Source organism: Chlamydotis macqueenii, chromosome 21 (assembly GCF_036417535.1).
Source record: "Chlamydotis macqueenii isolate bChlMac1 chromosome 21, bChlMac1.mat, whole genome shotgun sequence".
Lineage (NCBI taxonomy): Eukaryota > Metazoa > Chordata > Aves > Otidiformes > Otididae > Chlamydotis > Chlamydotis macqueenii.
Window position 1 is genome coordinate 9,560,950 of NC_141576.1, and position 20,147 is coordinate 9,581,096.

Genomic DNA, 20,147 nt, shown 5'->3' on the forward strand with positions numbered 1-20,147 from the left:
GTCTGCTGCCCCGGCTGGGTGGGAGGCCCCCGGCACAGGGAGGACGCACCCCCGGGAGGCGGGGGGGGGGGGCGTTTAATGCCGCTTCGCCCCATAGCAACCCTGGCACGCTCCACCCCGAAGCTTTTCCTGCCAGAGCAAACCGCTGGGCTTTAATGAGCTTAATGAAGGCCAGGATTTAACGAAAGGGCAGCTTACTCTCTCCGAGGAGCTCCTTTCCCCAGCGGGGGCCAGCACCGTCCTGCCTGGGTGGGGACAGCACGGCAGAGTAAGCACATTTCCACCCGTTTTGGGCATGGGGAAGCGCTGGGCACTGCTATTTTTGAATATTTTTCCTTATTTTGCTCATTCCCCTCTCTCCGAGAGCCTCGTCGCTTGCTTTTGTTTCCAAAGCCCTGCTCGGCCGGGTGGAGTAATTCCGTCGTGTTTTCGGTGGCGGATGCTAAAATGTTGTTTCTCGCGGCCTCGCCGGAGGCACTGGGACCCCCGAGGCGGCCAGGAAGAGGAGGGTCCCCGCTCCCGCTGTCACGCCGGGAAGGGAAGGCGAGGATTCCGTGCTAATCCCCACCGCACATCCGCTTTCCGCTCGTAGGCGACGAACCGCAACAGGGCTCCCCACAAAATCCCGGGAAAGGGGCCTTCGGGACAAAGAGGCTGCGGCAAGGGGGGCGCGCGGGGCTCGGCGGACCCCACCGGGGAGCCCATGAGTGAAGTGGGGCCCGCGGCGGAGGCTGGGCTCGAGGTGGGTTCCCCCCGCGCGCTGAGCGGGAACTGGTGGCCGCTCTCGCGGGAACGGCCACGGAGCCACGGAGAGGAGGGGGTGGAGGTTCGCCATCGCGAGTGGCGCTTTGGCAGCGGGTTGTGCGAGTGCGAACGGTGCTTTGGCGGTTGCGAGGTGCAAATCTGCAGGGGTTTTGTGATTGCAGCCGCAGATCTGCAGCGCTGTTGTGGTGGCAAGCACAAATCTGCAGCAGTTTTGCAGTTGCAACTGCAAACGTGCAGCAGTTTTGCGGTTGCAAACATAAATCTGCAGTGCTCTTGGGATCATAACTATAAATCTGCAGCGGTTTTGCAGCACAACTGTGAATTTGCAGCAGTTTTGTGGTTGCAGCTGCAAATCTGCAGCAGTTTTGCAATTGCAAGCACAAATCTGCAGCGCTCTTGCCATCATAACTAGAAATCCGCAGCGCTTTTGTGACCACAAACACAAATTTCCAGCGGTCTTGTGATTGCAACTATAAATCCGCAGCGCTCTTGTGATCGCAAACACCAATGTGCAGAAGTTTTGCAATTGCAAACATAAATGTGCGGCGATTTGCAACTTGCGATTGCAACTGCAAACGTGCAGCAGTTTTGGGATCACAGCGTTAAACCTGCAGCACTTTTGTGGTCACAAACACAAATTTGGGAGCAGTTTTGCTATTGCAACTATAAATTTGTGACCGTTTGGGGATTGCAGCTGCAAATTTGCAGTGGTTTTGTGATGACAGCTATAAACCTGCAGCGCTTTTGTGGTCATAAATACAAATTTGCAGCAGTTTTGCTATTGCAACTATAAATCTGCAGTGCTCTTGGGATCGCAGCTGCAAATTTGCGGTGGTTTTGCGATCACAAACAGAAACCTGCAGCACTCTAGTGATCGCAACTACAAATTTGTGGCGTTTTTGTGATCACCACTGAAAATTTCCAGCGGCCTTGCGATCGCAAACACAAATTTGCGACGGCCTTGCGATTGCAAAGACAAATCTGCAGCAGCTTTGCCATTGCAAACTGCGTGGCTCAGCACGTCTGGGTCGCACGACATTTGCTGCTGGGGGGAAAAAATGGATTTTTGTGAGCTCAGCCCCTGAGGCTCAGCCCAGCCCCCTTCCCTGCCGAAGGAACAAAGCCACTCTTGGCTGCAAAGGGCATCTTGGCTCCGTCCCGGGGCCGGATCCCCATCCCGCTGCTTCCGGAGCCGCCCTGAGCCCCGTCCCCGTCCCGCAGCGGCCGTCGCGGGGGCCATGTCCGCGCTGCTGTCCCTCCAGGAGGAGAACCGCGTCCTGCAGCAGGAGCTGTCGCGCGTCGAGGATTTGCTGGCTCAGAGCCGGGCCGAGCGCGATGAGTTGGCCATCAAATACAACGCCATCAGCGAGCGGGTGAGTCCCCCAGTTCAGCCAAACCCACCCGCTTTTACCCCAAAAGCAAGACGGTGCAAGCTGTAACCTTTGTGTTCCCCCCACTCTGAGCGGAAGATGCTGCGGAATCTTGTGGCATCCCGACGACGAGAATTCCAGCGCCATGTTTGGACCCGTCCCGGCTTGCCGGGGCTTGTCCGTTGGGATGCACAAAGCATCCCCTCCCCATCCCGGTTTTGTTTATCCCGCTGCTTTTCGGGATCTCTCGCGTTTGCCGTGGCAACAGGGGAATTAAAAAGGGGCTTGGGCAGCAGCCAGTGCTGAACGTGGCTCCTGGGGGGACCCGAACTGAGGGGCTGCCGGGGTTTTTCCCCCTCCTCTGTTTGTGGCTGGTTTTTACAAAAAAAAAAAAAAGCAAATATCAGGAAAAGCCCTCAAGGGGAATCGCCACCGCTAGTTGGGTTGTTTTCTAAAAACACCCCCCAAATTTCCTATTAACCCCCACCCTGTGCCCGCAAAGAGGGAAGGGTGCAAAATTTGGGGGTGGGCATGGGTGGTAGGGAGCATCCTGCCGTCCCCCTCACCCCCCACCCCATCCCAGCTGGAGCAGACCCTGCAGCTGGAGACGGGAGAGCGTGAGACGGCGGAGAGCCGGAGCTTGGCACAGCACAACATCGAGCTGCGGCGGCTGCTGGAGGAGGAGCAGGCCGCCTACAAACGCAAGCTGCAGGCCTACCAGGAGGGCCAGCAGCGGCAAGCCCAGCTGGTGCAGAAGCTCCAGGCCAAGGTAAATCCTTCCTGGGGGATGCGGGGACATTTTTGGGGATGCCCTGTCTCGATGTCAACCACCCCACCGTCACCGTCACTGTCCCCGTCCCCTCTGCCCAGGTGTTGCAGTATAAGAAGAAATGCGGCGAAGTGGAGCAGCAGCTGCTGGAGAAGGAGACAGAGCTGGAGCAGGAGAGGCTGACGGTGAGGGATGGGGTTATTTTTGGGGAGAGGGTGTCACCTCACCCCCAAACCCGGCTGCAAATTGGGAGTGATGCCCCTGCAGAGCCAGCTGGATGCCAGCGGCTCGCAGCCGGATGAGGAGAGCAGCAACGAGCTGGAGAATGCGCTGATCCGGCTGGAAGAGGAGCAGCAGAGGTGAGCGACGGGGGCTCCCCGGGTACGGGACCCCTGTGGGGGGATGTTCTGGCCCTGTGTGACCCCCCCTGCCCCCCGTCCCAGGAGTAGCAGCCTGGTGCAGGTGAACTCCATGCTGCGGGAGCAGCTGGAACAGGCCAACGTGGCCAACGCGGCGCTGAGCGAGGACATCCGCAAGCTGACGGCCGACTGGGCGCGGGCGCGGGACGAGCTGGAGCAGCGGGAGACTGAGTGGAGGCGCGAAGAGGAGGTTTGGGGGTGTCCCGGGGATGTGGGGGGGGTGCGGGGTGGTGGAGAGAGCGATGGGAGACCAGCAAGGAGGGATGGGGGTGGTGGGGGATGTCGGATTTTGGGGGCGCAGGGGATGCAGCCCATGATGGGAGGGCGATGTGGCACAGAAAAGGGTGTGGGACCACTGGAGAGGGGTGTGGGGCCATGGGGGATGTGGCATGGGGACGATTTTGGGGGTGCAGGGGCTGCAGCGCATGGTGGGAGGGTGACAGGAGGCAGGGGATGAGGGGACGTGGCACGGAAAAGGATGCGGGACCACCAAGGAGGGATGTAAGGCCATGGGGGATGTCGCATGGGGACGATTTTGGGGGTGCAGGGGCTGCAGGGAGGCGGGCATCCCCGTCCCTCTGTGTGCAGAGCAGAAGGGAATTGGGCTGGGGGGCTGCTGGCCGTGGCGGACTGTGGGGGTGATGGGTGCTGGATGGAGATTTGGGGGCTGACGCGGGGTGTGGGGAGGGACCCCCGCCACCGCGATGGGCCACGTGGCCGGCCCCAACGCCCCTCGTCCTGCCGGCAGTCCTTCAACGCCTACTTCAGCAACGAGCACAGCCGGCTCCTCACCCTCTGGAGGCAGGTGGTGGCCTTCAGGCGTCACTTTGGCGAGATGAAGGCCACCACCGAGAGGTCAGGGGGGTCCCCGAAGGTCCCCAAAGGTCCCCGAGGCCCACCAGGCCGAGCCCAACCCTGCGTCGCCCCGCCGCAGGGACCTGTCGGAGCTGAGGCACGAGGCGTCGCGGGCAGGCAGGGCTGCCCACGCCGCCTGCCTTCACCTGGCTGCCAACCTGCGGCTGGCCGAGAGCCAGGCGGGCGCCGCGCGGGAGAAGCGGGAGATGCGGCTGGCGCAGCTGGAGGAGCAGCTGGCGGCGCGGGCGCGGGACGCTGACCTGGAGAAAGTCGCCCTTGGCGCCAAGTAAGGCGTTTTTTTGGGGGTTTTTGATGGGTGTGGGGGACCCCGCTGCTGCCCGGCGTCTCGCGCAGGTTGGCGGAGGTGACGGCAGCCCTGGAGCGCTTGCGGGCTGAGGATGGGGAGAAAGCGCGGGCGGTGGAGGTACTGACCCTGCAGCTGCAAAACCTGGTGAGCGCGGGGCATGAGGAATTTTGGGGGAGATGTGTGGCGCGCCGGGGAGTGCAAGGATGCAGGGTGCCTGCTGAGCCGCGACGCACGCTGGGGCGGGACGCACGGCAAACGGCGACGTGCGGGGCGGGATGCGCGCCAAGCTGCCACGCACCTTGGTGTGCGATGCAGGACGTGTACCGGGGCGGGGTGCACATGGGGGTGTGATGCACAACGTGCGCTGGGGCGCATGCACGCCAGACCAGGGTCGCAATGCACACCGAGCCGTGCTGCACGCCGGGGCATGCTGCATGCGAAAGCATGATGCACACAGGAGCGCAGTGCACGATGCACGCTGAGCTGTGACGCGCACCAGGGCGCCGGGCTGCGGTGTGTGCCGGGGCTGACAGGCTGCGGTGCGTGCCGGGGCGCCGGGCTGCGGTGCGTGCCGGGGCACCGGGCTGCGGTGTGTGCCGGGGCTGACAGGCTGCGGTGCGTGCCGGGGCACCGGGGTGCGGTGTGTGCCGGGGCTGACAGGCTGCGGTGCGTGCCGGGGCTGATGGGCTTTTGCAGGAGGCCTCCCGCGCCCAGGAGCCATCGCCAGCGGAGGTGGAAGCTTTGCGCTCGGAGGTGGAGCTGCTCCGTCGGACGCTGCAGGATGTCACCCAGGTTCTGCTCCCCACACCACTGCTGTAGCCAGGAGGGGTTCCCTCCCCGTCTCAGTTTCCCCCCTTCCCCGCCTCACTTTCCCCCCCTCCCCGCCTCACTTTCCCCCTCCCTGCCTCAGTTTCCCCCCTTCCCTACCTCAGTTTCCCCCTCCCTGCCTCAGTTTCCCCCCTTCCCTACCTCAGTTTCCCCCTCCCTGCCTCAGTTTCCCCCCGGTGACGGGTTTGTTCCCGTCCCCTTGCAGGCGGTGCTGGCAGATGACCCCGAGCAGCTGCCGCCACCCCCGGAGTCCCCACCGTGTCCCCTCTCGCCCAGCGCCGCCGTCACCGCCGTGCACGCCGCCCTGCACCGTCGCCACCTCCAGCTGCAGGTGAGCCCCGAGGGGGGACACAGGATGGCGGTAGTGATGACGATGGCGATGATGAAGGCTGTCCCCGTCTCGTCCCCCACCCAGGACGCCCGGGGCCAGGCGGAAGCCAGCCGGGAGGTGACGGGGAGCCTGCGCCGGGAGCTGGGGGACAGCGAGAGGCGGCTGGGGACCCTGCAGCGGCGGCTGGAGGAGCTCAGCGCCGAGGCCGGGGGCTGCCGGCGGGCGCGGGACGAGGCCCTGGGCGAGGTTGCCCGCCTGCGCGCCGAGGCCGAGGGGCTGCGCGGGTACTGGCCGCCCGGCTGGCCCTCTGCGTCCTCATGTGTCCGTCTGTCCGTCTGCGTCCGGCTGTCCCTCTGCGTCCCGGCATCCGCCTGTCCCTCTGCGTCCCTGTGTCCGCCTGTCCCTCTGCATCTGTGCGTCCGTCTGTCCCTCTGCGTCCTGACCTGTCCATCTGTCCCTCTGCGTCCCTGCGTGTCCATCTGTCCCTCTGTGTCCTTGCACGTCCCTCTGTATCCATGCATCTGTCTGTCCCTCTGTGCCCTGACCTATCTGTCCGTCTGTCCCTTTGCATCATTCCCTGCACGTCCGTCTGTCCCTGCGTATCCATCCCTGTGCTTCCTGGCCCGTCTGTCTGTCCGCCCGTCCATCCTCTGGACTGTCTGTCCCCGCACCCCTTCCCTCTCCGCGTGCCTGTCCCGGGTTGTTTTGGCCCGTCCGTCTGTCCATCCGCGCGTTCATCCCCCTGCATCCTGTCCGTCTGTCCCTGCCTGCCCGTGCCTGCCTGCCCCTGCGCACCCTTGTCCGTCTGTCTGTCCATCCCCGTGCATCCATGTCCGTGTGTCTGTCCGCCCACATCCCCTGTGTGCCCACCCGTCAGCATTGCCCCGTCCCTCCGCCCGCCCACTCGTGTCCGTGTGTCCTGCAGGGAGCGGCTGCGCGCGGAGGAGGCGCTGGCGCAGGAGCAGCAGCGGGCGGGTGCCCTGCAGCAGGAGCGGGCGCAGCTGCAGTGCCGGGCCGAGGGGCTGGAGGACGCGCAGCGCCAGGCCGCCCGCGCCACCGAGGCTGCCCGCCAGCAGCTGGAGCGCAGGTGGGTGCCGGGGTGGGTGCTGCAGCCCCCCGCCCCCCATGGGTGCCGCAGCCCCCACACCTTCCCCCGTGGGTGCCGCAGCCGGCAGCAGGCGGAGGAGCTGGAGGCGCAGCGGGCCGGGGTGCAGCAGGAGCTGCTGGAGGCGCGGGAGGCGCTGAGCCGCACGGCGCTGGAGGCCGAGGTGGTGCGGGGCGAGCGGGAGGCGCTGGCCGAGGCGCTGGGCAAGGTGGGTGCCACGCATGTCCCCTGGGCCCCCATGCAGTAGGCGTGACACCTGTGCAGCACATACAAACCTCCTGCGTGTCGGGCTTAGCTCTGCTGCAGTGCGCGTGGCCTCCCGTGCAGCGGGTGCATCCCCATGCAGCAGGCACAGCCCCCAAGCAACAGATGCATCCCCATGCAGCAAGTGCAACCCATAAGCAACAGGTGCAGCCATGCAGCCGGTGCATCCCCTAAGCAAGTGCAACCCGTAAGCAGCAGGCACAGCCCATGCAATGAGTGCAGCCCCATGCAGTGGGTGCAACCTGTAAGCAACAGATGCATCCTGATGCAGCGAGTGCACTCCAATGCAGCGAGTGCAACCCCTAAGCTACAGATGCAGCCCATGCAATGCAGGTATCCCCATGCAGCGGGTGCAGCCCCTTGAAGTGGGTGCAACCCGTAAGCAATAGGTGCAACCCCATCCTGATGCAGCGAGTGCAATGCCTAAGAAAGAGGTGCAGCCCATGGAGCCAGTGCATCCCCATGCAGCAGGTGCAACCCCTAAGCAATAGATGCAAGCCCATGCAGCGGGTGCAACCCCATGCAGCGCGTGCCCCCGTGCATGGTAATGCAGCAGCGGCGCAGGCCGTGGCGCAGAGCCCGGCTGACCCTGCGTTGCCTGGCAGGCGCAGGCGAGCTGCGGGGAGCTGGCGGCGGCGCAGCGGGCGGCGCAGGCCGAGGAGGCCCGGCTGCGGGACGCCCTGGCCAAGACCAGTGAGCTGGCGGCTGGCTTGGCACGGGAGAAGACGGCGCTGAGCCGCAGCTTGGCGCAGCTGGAGGAGGAGCGGGAGAGCGGCCGCGTGCGGACGCGGGAGCTGGGCCGGGAGCTGGCGCTGCTGCGGGGGCGGCTGGAGCGGGGCTGGAGCGCCGGGGCGGCCGAGCGGCAGGTCCTGCAGCAGGCCTGCAGGGAGGCCCGGGAGGGCTGCCGGGGGCTGCGGGCCGAGCTGCGGGGCATGCGGGGCCAGCACCTGCGCCTGCGCCAGCACCTGGGCCAGGTGGGACACTGGGAGGGTGAACGGGGCAGCTGGGAGGGTAAACGGGGTAACTGGGAGGGGTGAGGAGGATGCATGGGGCAACTGGGATTGCATATGGGGTGACTGGGAGGGATGAGGAGGGTGCCAGGGGCAACTGGGAGAGGGTATGGGGCCACTGGGATGGTGCATGGGGTGACTGTGAGGGACAGGGAGGGTGTCAGGGGTAACTGGGAGGATGCTAAGGATAACTGGGAGGGGGCATGGGGCAACTGGGATGGTGCATGGGGTGACTGGGAGGGGTGGGGAGGGTGCCAGGGGTAACTGGGAGGGTGCAGGGGGCGATTGAGAGGATGTGTGGGGTAACTGGGATGACCATGGTGGATATGTGGGGTAACTGGGAGGATGCATGGTGTAACTGGGATGACTGTGGCGGATCCGTGGGGTAACTGGGATGGCCGTGGCGGATCTGTGGGGTAACCAGGAGGATCCGTGGGGTAACTGGGATGGCCGTGGCAGATCCATGGGGTAACTGGGAGGATGTGTGGGGTAACTGGGATGGCCATGGCGGATCCGTGGGGTAACTGGGATGGCCGTGGCGGATCCATAGGGTAACTGGGAGGATGTGTGGGGTAACTGGGATGGCCATGGCGGATCTGTGGGGTAACTGGGATGGCTGTGGCGGATCCATGGGGTAACTGGGAGGATGTGTGGGGTAACTGGGATGGCCGTGGTGGATCCATGGGGTAACTGGCTGTGGCAGGCGGTGCAGGAGCAGAGCGCGGCGGGCGAGGCGCTGGCGCAGGCGCGAGGAGAGCAGGAGCGGCTGCGGGAGGAGCTGCTGCGGCTCAGCCGGGCCCGCGAGGCGCTGGCCAAGGACGGGGCCAGCCTGGCCGTCCAGCTCGCCGCCGCCCAGCGCCACAGCCAGGAGCGGGCCCAGGAGGCGGCTGGCCTCAGGTGGGCGCTGGCGGGGACGCGAGGGCGTCTCCCCGCCCCACGTCCCGGGCGTCGGCAGCGTGGGCGATGTTTCGGCAGGTCGGAGAAGGAGGCCTTGGAGAGCAGCCTGTTCCAGCTGCAGCAGGAGCTGGGCCAGCTCGGCACCCGCAACCAGCAGCTGGAGGCCGAGGGCCGGGCCCTGCTCCAGGCCAAGGAGGCGCTGGAGGGTGAGGGTCCCCACCCGTCCTCATCCCCACCCATCCTCATCCTCATCGCCATCCCCATCCATCCTTATCTTCATCCTCGTCCCCATCTGTCTCCATCGCTCTTCATCTCCATCTTCCTCCCCGTGCAGCCTTATCTTCATCCTCATCTCCGTCTTCATCCTCATCCCCATCCATCTTCATCCTCATCCCATCCATCTATCCCCATCTTCATCCCCATCTTTGTTCTCATGCCCATCTGTCCGCATCCATCTTCATGTTCATCTCCATCTTCCTCCCCATGCATTCTCATCTCCATCCATCCCTATTCCTCGTCATCTCCATCCCTGTTCTCATCCCCACTCATCTTCATCTTCATCCCAGTCTTTATCCCCCGTTCCCATCCGTTCCTCTCCATCCCCATCATCTCCATCCCCATCATCTTCATCCATCTCTATCTTCATTTTTATCTCCATCCTCATCTGTCCCCATCCATCCTCATCTTCATCTCCATCTTCCTCCCCGTGCATCCTTATCTTCATTCTCATCTCCACCCATCCCTATTCCTCCTCATCCCCATCTTCATCTTCATCCCCATCCCAGTCTTCATCCCCATTCCCATGCATCCCTCTCCATCCCCATCTTCGTCCTCATCTCCATCCATCCCTTTTCATCCTCATCCCCATCCATCTTCATCCTCATTCCAGCCTTCATCCCCATCTTTGTCCCCATCTTCATCCCCATCCCCATCTTCATCTATCTCTATCTTCATACCTCACTCCTCATCCTCATCCCCATCCGTCCCCATCCTCATCCCCATCCTGCTACAGCGGTGCTGTGACAAACCCTCCGCCGCTGCGTGTCCCCCCGCCCCGTGTCCCCGCTGCTGTCACTTAACCCCTGGGGCCCCGCAGCGGAGCTGGGCGCAGCGCAGCTGGAGCGGGAGCGGGAGCTGCAGGCCCGGCGGCAGGCGGTGGCAGAGGCTGAGACGGCGGCGGTGACGGTGGCCTTGCAGAGTGCCCGCGACGCGCACCGCGACGAGCTGGACCGCCTGCAGCGCGAGAAGGTGGGCGCGGGGCGGGGTGTTGATATTTTGGGGTGCAATGCTGATTTTCGGGGTTTGATGCTGATTTTTTGGGGACGTGATGCTGATTTTGGGGATTCAGTGCTGATTTTTAGGGCGCGATGCTGATGTTTTTGGGGCGCAATGCTGATTTTTTTTAGCATGACGCTGATTTTTGGGGCATAATGCTGATTTTTGAGGTGCAACGCTGATTTTTTTGGACATGATGCTGATTTTTGAGGTTCAACACTTTTTTTTGGGCACAATGCTGATTTTTAGAATGCAATGCTGATTTTTTGGGGCATGATGCTGACTTTTTGGCTTCAACACTGATTCTCAGGCTGCGATGTCGATTGTTTTTTGGGGGGGGACACGATGCTGATTTTTTTGGGGGGCCGAGCAGGAGGAGCTGGAGGCCGAGCGGGGCCGGCTGGCGCGGGAGCAGGAGGAGCTGGCGACCGAGCTGGTGTCGACGCGACGGCAGCGCGAGAGCGAGAAGCAGCAGGTGGGTGACGCCGGGGTCCCCGCTTTGTCCCCGGTGCCCCCCAGCCCCGCTGAGCCGCGTCCCCCCACCCAGGCGCTGGCGTTGCAGGAGGAGGAGAGGGCGGCGCTGGCGGAGACGCTGGGGGGGCTGCAGCGGAGCCTGGCCGAGGCCACAGCCGAGCTGGAGCAGCGGCGGCGAGAGGTCACCGGTCACCAGGAGAAGGAGCAGGTGGGTGGGTGGGGGTCCTGGCACCCCCCAGAATGGCACTGAGCCCCATGTGCCCCCCCGCACTGCACTGCAAGCCCCCAGTGGCCAGGCATCCCCCTCATTGCAAATCCCCGCACCTGGGCACCCCCCCATTGCAACCCCCGGTGCCTGAGGGTCACCCCACCATTGCGAGCCTCCCCCACCCTCTGTGCTTGCAGCCCCCCCAGTAACCCACCCCCTTCTTGCCCCCTGCCCCCCAATTGCAAGCCCCCGGCGCTGGGGATGCTCGACTGTGGTACCCAGGCATCCCCACCCCTCCCCTGTTCCCACTGCGATCCCCCCTCTGCCCCGGGACCCCCCCCATGTCACCGGGGGGGCTCAGGCCTGTGTACCCCCCCATACAGAGCCTGGCTGCGGAGCTGCGCAATCTGCGGGCGCAGGCGGAGGAGACAGCAGCGGCCCACGAGCGCGAGGCGAAGAATCTCCGTGAGCAAGTGACGGCAGCGGCCAAGCAGCGGGACGGTGCCCTGCGAGAGGTGAGGACCCCCCCCAAAAACCCCTTCCCAGCGCCCGAATGTCCCCCCTAAACCCCATCCGTCCCGGCTGCAGGCGGAGGATGCGCGGGCGCAGCTGCTGCTGGTGACGGAGGCGCAGGCGGCGGGGCGACGGGAGCTGCTGGAGGCGCAGCGGGAGGCCCGGGAAAGCCGGGAGGGTCGGGAAGTGGAGCGGCGGCAGGCGCAGGAGGCCCGTCGGGCCCTGGGAGACGAGGCGAGGGAGAAGGAGGCCCTGCGGCGATCCAACGAGGAGCTGCGGGCGGCGCTGCGGCGCGCCGAGGGCGAGCGCATCAGGTGAGGCTGCGGGTCGGGGCAATGCTTGGGGGCGTGTGGGGTGGTGGGATGTTCTTGGTGCTTGGGACACGGGGATGCTCAAAGTTAGGAGATACATGGGATGGGGCGATGCTTTGGGGGCAATGCTCGGGGTCGGTGTGGTGCTTGGGGCACGGAGTTGCTCAAGATGGGAGATGCAGGAGGTGACGTAGCACCTTGGGGGGCGATGCTGGGGGTCAGCGCGATGCTCAGGACACGGGGATGCCTTGGAGGGTGCTGCTCAAGGTCGGGGCGACGCTCAGGGTTGGGAGATGCATGAGGTGGTGGGATGTTCTGGATGCTCTGGACATGGGGATGCTCAAGTTGGGAGCTGCAGGAGGTGACGCAGCACCTTGGGGGGCGATGCTGGGGGTCAGGGCGATGCTCAGGACACGGGGATGCTCAAAGTTAGGAGATAACAGGATGGTGTGATGCCCTAGAGGGTGGTGCTCGGGGTCGGGGCGATGCTCAGGGTTGGCAGATGCATGAGGTGGTGGGACGTTTCAGATGCTCGGGACGGGAGCTGGCTCGGGCCAGGGTGATGCTCGGGGTGATGCCGGGGATGGGGAGATGGTCGGGGCTGGGGCGGTGCCCCTGGTGTGTGTGGGGGGTGATGCCGGCCCCTCTCCCCCCGTCCCACAGCCTGAAGCGCGCCAGCGAGGAGAAGGAGCAGCAGCTGGCGCTGGTGGAGGACGGGCGAGCGGCGGCCGACCGGGAGGTGACGGAGCTGCGGGCAACCCTGCGAGAGCTGGAGCGCGCCCGCCTTGACGCCCGTCGCGAGCTGCAGGAGCTGCGCCGGCAGGTGAGGAGGAGGAGGATGGCGGGGAACCCCCCAACCCGCTCAGGGTGCCCCCAAACCACCTCCGTCTCCACCGCGGGCAGGTGAAGGACCTGGCCGGCGAGAACAGCAAGAGGAGCAAGGAGATGGGCGAGCTGCAGGCGCGCGTGGCCCTGGAGGAGCAGCGGGAGGAAGAGAGCCGCCGCCAAGCCTTCGGCCTCAGGCAGAAGGTGGTGGAGAGCGAGGCTGACGTGGAGGCTGCCAGGAAGGAGGTGAGATGGGGTGTCTCCAGGGGTCCCCAGCGCCCCACAGCTCGGTACCCTGCCCGTCACGGTGTCCCTGTCCCCTCAGCCCATGGCTGGGTGCCCCTTGTTCCCAAGCTTCCCAGTCGCCCCGTAACTGGTATCCAGTGTCCCTCGGTGTCCCTGCGTGTCCCCACTACTCCACTGCTTGATGCCATGCCCCTATGTCCCCACTGCCCTCCGCTCTCTGCCCTGTGTCCCTGAGGGTCCCTTGAACCCCCCCTTGTGCTGTCCCTTGCACCCACGTTGTCCCCTTGCTCTGTGCCTGGTGTCCCTGGGTGCCCCATCACCCCACCACCACATCCCCTGCATCCCTGGCGTCCCCCAAACTCCACTGCTCCATCTCTGGGGGTCCCCCCAACCTCACTGCTCCATCCCCTGCATCTCTGGGGGTCCCCCATTCCCCACTGCTCCCTCCCTGGGGTCCCCCGTCACCCCACTGCTCCATCCCTTGCACCCCCTCACCCCATCTCTCTGCACCCTGCACCCCACCTCTCCCCATCGCCCCCTTTCCGCTTCCCCCCAGCTCCGGCACCTGCAGCGGCGGCTGTCAGAGGCGGAGGGCGAATTTCGGCAGCGGGAGAAGGACCTGGCCCGCAGCTTGGAGGAGGCTCGCGGCAACGAGAAGAAGCTGCTGGCCGACGCCCGCAACCTGCAGCTGAAGGTGGAGGCGGCGCGGGGCGAAGCGGCCGAGCTGAGCCTGCGGCTGAGCGCGGCCGAGGGCCGGGCGCAGGGGCTGGAAGCCGAGCTGGCCCGCGGCGAGGCTCTGCGCCGGGCTGCCGAAACACGCTTGGGTGCCATCCAGTCCACCCTTCGCCGGACCATGGGTATCGGCCGGGCACGGGCCGGCTCCCCGGGCAAGGGTGAGTGGTCCTGGGGACGCCCGGAGCCCCGGCCTTCGCCTCGGGGCAGGGGGTGCATCCCAGCACAGTGCACCCCACTGCGGTGCTCCATCCTCTGCACCCCTCAGTGTCACCCATATCCCGTTGCTCCGTCCCCTGCACCCCTGAGTGTCTCCCAAACCCCATGGCTCCGTCCCTGGGGGTCCCCCATGCCTCATTGCTTCATCGCCTGCATCCCTGGGGTCCCCCAGACCCCATTTCTCCATCCCTGGGGTCCACCCCATGGGTCCCTCATGCCCCATTTCTCAATTCCCTGCATCCCTGGGCAGGGGGGGGTCCCCCAAGCCCAATTGCTCCATTTCTGGGGGTCTCCATCACCCCACTGCTCCACCCCTGGGGTCCCCCAAACCCCACTGCTCCATCCCTGGGGTCTCCCAAGCCCCACTGCTCCATTCCCTGCGTCCCTGGGGTCCCCCAAACCCAATTGCTCCATTCCTGGCGGTCCCCATCACCCCATTGTTCCATCCCTGGAGGTCTGCAACCCCACTGCTCCCTCCCCTGCATCCCCAGGGATCCCCCACATCCCAAGGGCGCATCCCGCTCCCGCTCTGCCTTGCCACCCTCCCTTGGGTGCTGCGCCCCGTTGTCCCCGTGCCACCCTCTTTGCCCCCGTACAGGCGGGGAACCAGAGGACTCAGGGAGCCCCGGCTCTTCCCCGGACCCCGAGGCGGCGGCCGAGCCCGAGGCGGTGCGGGCAGCCCTGCGGGATTTCCTGCGCGAGCTGCAGGACGCGCAGCGGGAGCGGGTGCGCCTCCCCGTCCCCTCTTTTCCCCGGTGACCCCAAAAAGCCCCTTCCTCACCCCGATTCCTCGCCCCAGGAGGAGCTGCGGGTGCAGGTGGGCAGCCTGGGCCGGCGGCTGGCGGAGGCAGAGGAGGAGCGGGACAGCGCCAGCGCCCGGGCGCAGCGGCTGCAGAAGCTGGTGCCTGAGAGCGAGGAAGGTGATGGAGGGGTTTGGGTTTTTTTGGGGTGCAGCCCTCCAAATGGTGGGGTTGGGGGTGATTTGGGGGAAACTGAGGTGTGGTGGGGGTCACGATGATGGGATTGCAGGATGCTCGGTGGGGTGGACCCCACGCACGGCACCAAGATTGCGATAAAATTGGTAAAATCTCCCGAGCAAACCCCGTGAACCCCCGTGCTTGCCCAGTAACCCCCAGTAAAACTGGTAGAACTCCCCCTTCATCGCCTCTAAACCCCAGTAAATCGGGTAAGAGCCCCCATACCTCCCCTGTAAACTCCAATAAAATGGGAAAAGCCTCTGTGAATCCTGGAAAAACCCCAGTGCAGACCCATAAATCCGGTAAAAGCCCTGTGCATCCCCTGTAACTCCAGTAAAACTGGCAAAACGCTGGTGGATCCCTTAGGGAAAAAAAACCCAAAATGGTAAAAGCCTGCCTGCATCCCCAGTCATCCCCAGTAAAACTGGTAAAACCCCAGTGCACCCCCCCATAAACTCCAGTAGAACTGGTAAAACCCCTGTGCAGATCCATAAATCCCAGTAAAACTGGTAAAAGACCCGTGCATCCCCATAATCCCCAGTAAAACTGGCAAAACCCCCCTGTAAACCCAGTAAAACTGGTAAATACTCTGTGCTTCCCTTGCAAAGCCCAGTAAAACTGTTAGTACTCCCCATATATACTTCGTAAACCCCAGTAAAACTGGTAAACCCCCTGTGCATCCCCTGTAAACTCCAGTAAAACTGGTAAAAGCCCTGGATATCCCCCATAAATCCCAGTAAAACTGGTAAAAGCCCCCATAAATCCCAGTAAAACTGGTAAAAGCCCCCATACATCTCCCATAAACCCCAGTAGAGCTGGTAATCGCCCTGTGCATCTCCTATAAACCCCAGTAAAACTGGTAAAAGCCCCCATGCCTCCCCAGTAAAACCAATAAAGCCCCTTCGCACCCCCCATAAACCCTGGTGAATCCCCCTGTAATCCACGCTGTGCACCCTCCGCAGACCCCCTGAGCCCCGCTGAGGGGGGTGACGCCGTGCTGGTTTCGTCGGGGCGTCGTGGCAGGGAGCTGAGCAGCGCCCGGGCCGTGCTGCTGCTGCAGGAGGAGGCGCTGCGACGGGGCGAGCAGGAGCGCCGGGCGCTGCGGGAGAAGGTGACGGCGCTGGAACGCAGCCTGCGCGCCGCCGAGGGCGAACGCCGAGCCACCAAGGTTGGGCAGCGCCAGGGAGGGGGCCAAATCCTCCCCCTTGCCCCCGCCGTCCCTGACCGCTCGGCGCCTGGCAGGAGAGGGTGAGCGCGGCGCGAGCCAGCGAGGCCCAACTGGAGGATGCCAAGCGGCGGCTGGAGGTGGCGGAGAGCCGCAGCGCCCGCCTGGAGCTGCGGCAGCGGGTGCTGGAGGGCGAGCTGCAGCGGGCGCAGCAGGCCCTGGGCGAGCGGCACGCGGAGGCGCGGGCGACGCAAGACCACGCCGAGCTGCTCCAGAAACAGGTAACGGCCCCCATTCTTCCAACTCCCCGCTGCGTAGAGGGTTGTATAGATATTTTTAAATGAATATACTGAATTTTGGAGAGTTACGTATGATTATATTGAATTTGGTCTGGTTTTCGGGGCGCAGCTCGCGGAGAGCGAGCAGCGGGCCGGCGCCTTGCAGTCGGCCGTGGAGCGGTTGAGCGCGGCCTTGGCGGAGAGCGGCACGAAGGACGATGGCACGGCAGCCCATGAGCGGCTGCGGCAGCTCCAAAGCGCCCTGGCCGCTGGCGAGCTCGACCGCCGGGCGCTGCAGGTGGGAGTGAGCACCCGTGGGTGGGGTGACACCGGGGTGGCTTTGGTTTGGGGATGGGGGGTCACCTTGGGTGTCCCCCTTCCATGCCAGGAGGGGCTGGAGGTGGCCCGGCGAGCGCTGGCGGAGGCGCGGGAGGAGAAGGCAGCGCTGCGGGAGCAGCTGCGGGCACAGCAGGAGGAGCAGGAGGCCCTGCAGCGCAGCAAGGAGGAGCTGGGGGCGCAGGTCCGGCAGCAGCAGGAGGTGAGGCTGCGGGCGCGGTGTGCACCCCGCGGTGGGGGGGTCCCCAAATCCACTGTCCTGTGCTCCCAGGCAGCACCCTGAGCCCCTTGGCCCCTCTTGGGCAGTGCCCTTTGTGCCCATGCGGAGCCCTTTGCCCACCCCACAGCATCTTCCCCCCCCCCGCACCCTCTTGACCCTCCCCCCAGCACCCTATGGCCCCCTGCAGCCCCCTGCACCCTTTTTCCTCACCCCAACTCCCCCTTGCCCCCATGGAACACCCTGCACCCTTTTACACCCCCTGTACCCTATTGCACCCATACAGCCCCCCTGCACACCCTTGCTTCCCTGTGCAGCATCCTTTACCCACCCCCGCCTTGCAGCACCCGATGAACCCCCACAGAGCCCCAGCAGCCTCTCACCCCCCCCCCGCAGCATCCTTTAGCCCCTTACATCGCCCTACAGCCCCCCAAATAGCCCCACACCCTGTAACCCCCCCGCCCCCTCCCCGCGCCCACGGGGGCCCGGCGCAGGCGCTGCGGCAGCGGCAGGAGGAGCGCGGGGGGCTGCAGGAGCGGGTGGGCAGCCTGCAGCAGGCCCTGGCCCGTGCGCGGGGCGAGAAGTGGGAGGCCGAGCGCCAGGCCCTGCGCCTGCAGAAGGACAGGAGCGCCCTGGGAAAGACCCTGGAGAAGGTGAGACCCCCGCGGGCGGCACCCACGGGTGCCCCGGGGACATGAAAAATCCATCCCCGGGGCCAGGGCTGGGGCAAGTTGAATGCAAAGCCCTAAATCCAGATTATTTCTAGTGCGTTCTTATTTTCCGGGCAGAAAATATATTTTACACGTGTGCTGCACGCTGCGCAGAGTCCGTACGCGCGTAGGGGTGCGTGTATCTCGAGACAGGGCTGTGCTCTGATGTGAAATGTCTCTCTTCTGCGTCTCTGGAGGTGGAGCGGGAGCAGCTGCAGACGCGGGAGGCCTCGCTGCGGCTCGCGGCCGAGAAGGGCCGGCTGGGTCGCTCGCTGGGCATGGCCGAGCGGGAGCTGGTGGAGGCCAGGACGCGTGTCCAGCTGCTGCAGGTGGGTGGGGGCGGGTGGGCACCCATGGGTGCTGCCCCCACAGCTCAGTGCAGCCTTTGCTTGCAGCAGGATGGCGCTGGGTGCTTTGTGGTGGGTTTTTTTGGCTCATCCCAGTTTGCATTTGCTAGGATGCTGCTGCTGCTTGCACTGGGAGGGCGCTGGGCTCATCCCAGTTCATAGGAATGCCAGTGCTTGTGCTGGGAGGGTGCTGGGTTCTATTTTTTGGGGGTTTGAGGGGATGGCTTTTGGGGTGACAGCCACCCCTGCCCGCCCAGGCGCGAGTGTCGGCGCTGGAGCACCCGTCTCCGCCGAGCCCCGTGCCCGAGCTGCAGCGGGAGCTGGATCGCCTGCGCCTTGCCCCGCACGAGCACGTCCACCACCACCACGGCCTGGAGGAGCGGGTGAGCGAGGGGACACCCTGGGGTGGGGGACACACACGTCCCGCCCCCCGCCTCATCCCTTCCCCCTTGCAGATCGCGCTGCTGAAGGGGCAGGAGCTGCAGCGTCACCCCACCAGCACCTAGGAACAATGCCCGCAGAGACCTGCGCAACTCGTCCCACGGCTGAGGGGGAGCCGTCCCCGTCCCCCTTTCTCAGAGGACCACGCCAATTTTTCTCTCAGCATTCCCTTTTCTCAAGCGAAAAAGCAGCACTTTACTGACGAGACGGCGACACTCGTGTATTTTTGGAGCCCGACAGGTGCTTTTTCCTTTTTTTCATATTGCAATTTTTAACAAATTTTGGAACTGCTCCTTTTTTTAGCCCCAGGAGAGCCCTGTCCGGGCGCCAGCCGAGCCACCTGATTTACTTCCCCCCAGTACACCCTCAGCAGGTCCTCATTTTTCCCCTTTTTCTAACAAACCCAACTCGAGTTTGGCAGGTTTTTTTGCAAACAGCAGGATTTTTCTATCTCTATTTTTGGCATTTGAGGTTTTTTACTGGTGCTACAGGGCAGCCCGAGGGCGGGGGGGCTGAGCCAAGCTGACAAAACGCGGAGGGGGGTCGAGGTGGTGGCCCCGACCGTTGTCACTCCCAGAGCTATTAAATGTGGATAAACCCAAACCGGGGGCTTGTGAGGAATTTTTGGGGTTTTTTTTTTTGGGGGGGGGCTGTGGGGAGGGCAGCATTTTGGGAATGCCCAGATGGGTGGCTGTTGGGCCACCAGGATTGATTCAGGTCCCTAAATAATAAAATTAAGTAACAAAGAATAAATACTGAGAATTTGTAAATAATAATAATTATTACCATTACCATGAGCACCACCAGTCTGGAGGTGGCTGCACCACAGCCACGAAGCGTCGTCCTTTTGGGGCGCCGCTGCCCTCCCTCTCCCAATTTTAAGCCTTTTGGGGGGATTTGGTGTTCAAATCCCTCCTGTCCCCGAGGCCACGGGCACGGGGAGGGGGCGATGACGGGGGAAGCTCAGCACCCCCCTGGGACTCTTTTCTCTAAGCTCCGGGCGGTCACCTGAAGCTGAAAGCCCTGAGAACATTTTCCCCAAATGCCAGCGTTTTATTTTCTATGAGAAAACAGAAAATTGCCCAGCACTGAACACTACGCTATAGGATAAACACTGCCCTGTGGAATAAACACTGCCCTATGGAACAGACGTGCACACTGTAAGAGAATACAGACTATATTATATAAAATTATATAATAACAATATAAAAAAACCTGCACAATATAGACAGCTAAACTCTATAGGACTCTGTGTGTGTGTGTGTATATACATATATATTAAAAAAAGAGACTTGCACCCTATGGAAGAGCGGCACGCTGTGAGAACTGCAGCCTGTAGATGAGCACGCACAGCACACGAGCGCGTGGAGCCTGCGACTCATTCCGCGTGAGACTGGCAGGCTCCGTAGGGAAGCTGCGCGCTGCGTAACCCCACGCTGTACGAGCCCTGCGTCCTGCAGGCGCCGCGCGCCCCTCTGCGAAAGCTGCGCTGTCTGGTCTCCTCTGAGAGCGGGAGCACCCCTAAAGCCCCTACCCTGTCCTATAAGTGAAGCAAACCCTGACCTCCCCCCCTTTTCTACAGGGGACCCCGAGCCCCAAACGCTGCAGGACTCTGGGGAGACGCACTAGCCGCCCTTTCCTATAGGGGAATGGGGATCACCCCCAAAACACCCATTATTTCCCATAAGAGACTTGGAAATTCACCCCAAACACCTATAAACCCATCTTTTTTCTATAAGACCCCCCCCCAAAATTAAGCCCCCTCCACGCTGTGCTATCCCCCCACCAACTGCCCCAAAATCAGCCCCCAAACACCCCCAAACCATCTCCCACAGCCCTTCCCCCGAGGCTGGGTGCTGCAAATCCCTCCCATCAGAACCTCTCCCCCTCTAGGAAATCAGAACCCCCCCCCCAAAGTCAGAAAACCCCCAGAAAAATGAGAACACCCTCCCC

The 20,147-nt window shown here is 63.7% G+C and overlaps 1 protein-coding gene across 4 annotated transcripts; it reads left to right on the forward strand.

Annotated features, from left to right (window-relative positions):
• The first annotated feature begins 135 nt into the window (after window positions 1–135).
• CROCC (ciliary rootlet coiled-coil, rootletin) lies at window positions 136–18,795 on the forward strand. 4 transcript variants are annotated; one of them, XM_086764692.1, is made up of 35 exons: window positions 136–268; window positions 1,987–2,138; window positions 2,719–2,904; window positions 3,006–3,089; window positions 3,172–3,263; window positions 3,348–3,513; window positions 4,072–4,178; window positions 4,258–4,464; window positions 4,533–4,629; window positions 5,182–5,277; window positions 5,519–5,644; window positions 5,729–5,928; window positions 6,570–6,731; window positions 6,813–6,957; window positions 7,619–7,987; window positions 8,727–8,920; window positions 8,999–9,126; window positions 10,017–10,168; window positions 10,569–10,670; window positions 10,743–10,877; window positions 11,261–11,392; window positions 11,466–11,704; window positions 12,365–12,524; window positions 12,605–12,772; window positions 13,329–13,665; window positions 14,322–14,449; window positions 14,523–14,643; window positions 15,663–15,868; window positions 15,943–16,146; window positions 16,274–16,441; window positions 16,532–16,681; window positions 17,191–17,349; window positions 17,604–17,735; window positions 18,011–18,136; window positions 18,209–18,795. In XM_086764692.1, the coding sequence occupies exons 2-35, from the start codon at window positions 2,004–2,006 to the stop codon at window positions 18,257–18,259; spliced, it is 5,364 nt and encodes a 1,787-aa protein (XP_086620818.1). In that variant the 5' UTR covers window positions 136–268; window positions 1,987–2,003; the 3' UTR covers window positions 18,260–18,795. The 4 variants fall into 4 exon arrangements, with proteins under 4 accessions (XP_086620818.1, XP_086620814.1, XP_086620819.1 ...); XM_086764688.1 differs by lacking the exon at window positions 136–268 and adding an exon at window positions 587–742 and having other exon boundaries at window positions 2,028–2,138; XM_086764691.1 differs by lacking the exon at window positions 136–268 and adding an exon at window positions 611–742.
• The last annotated feature ends 1,352 nt before the right edge of the window (window positions 18,796–20,147 follow it).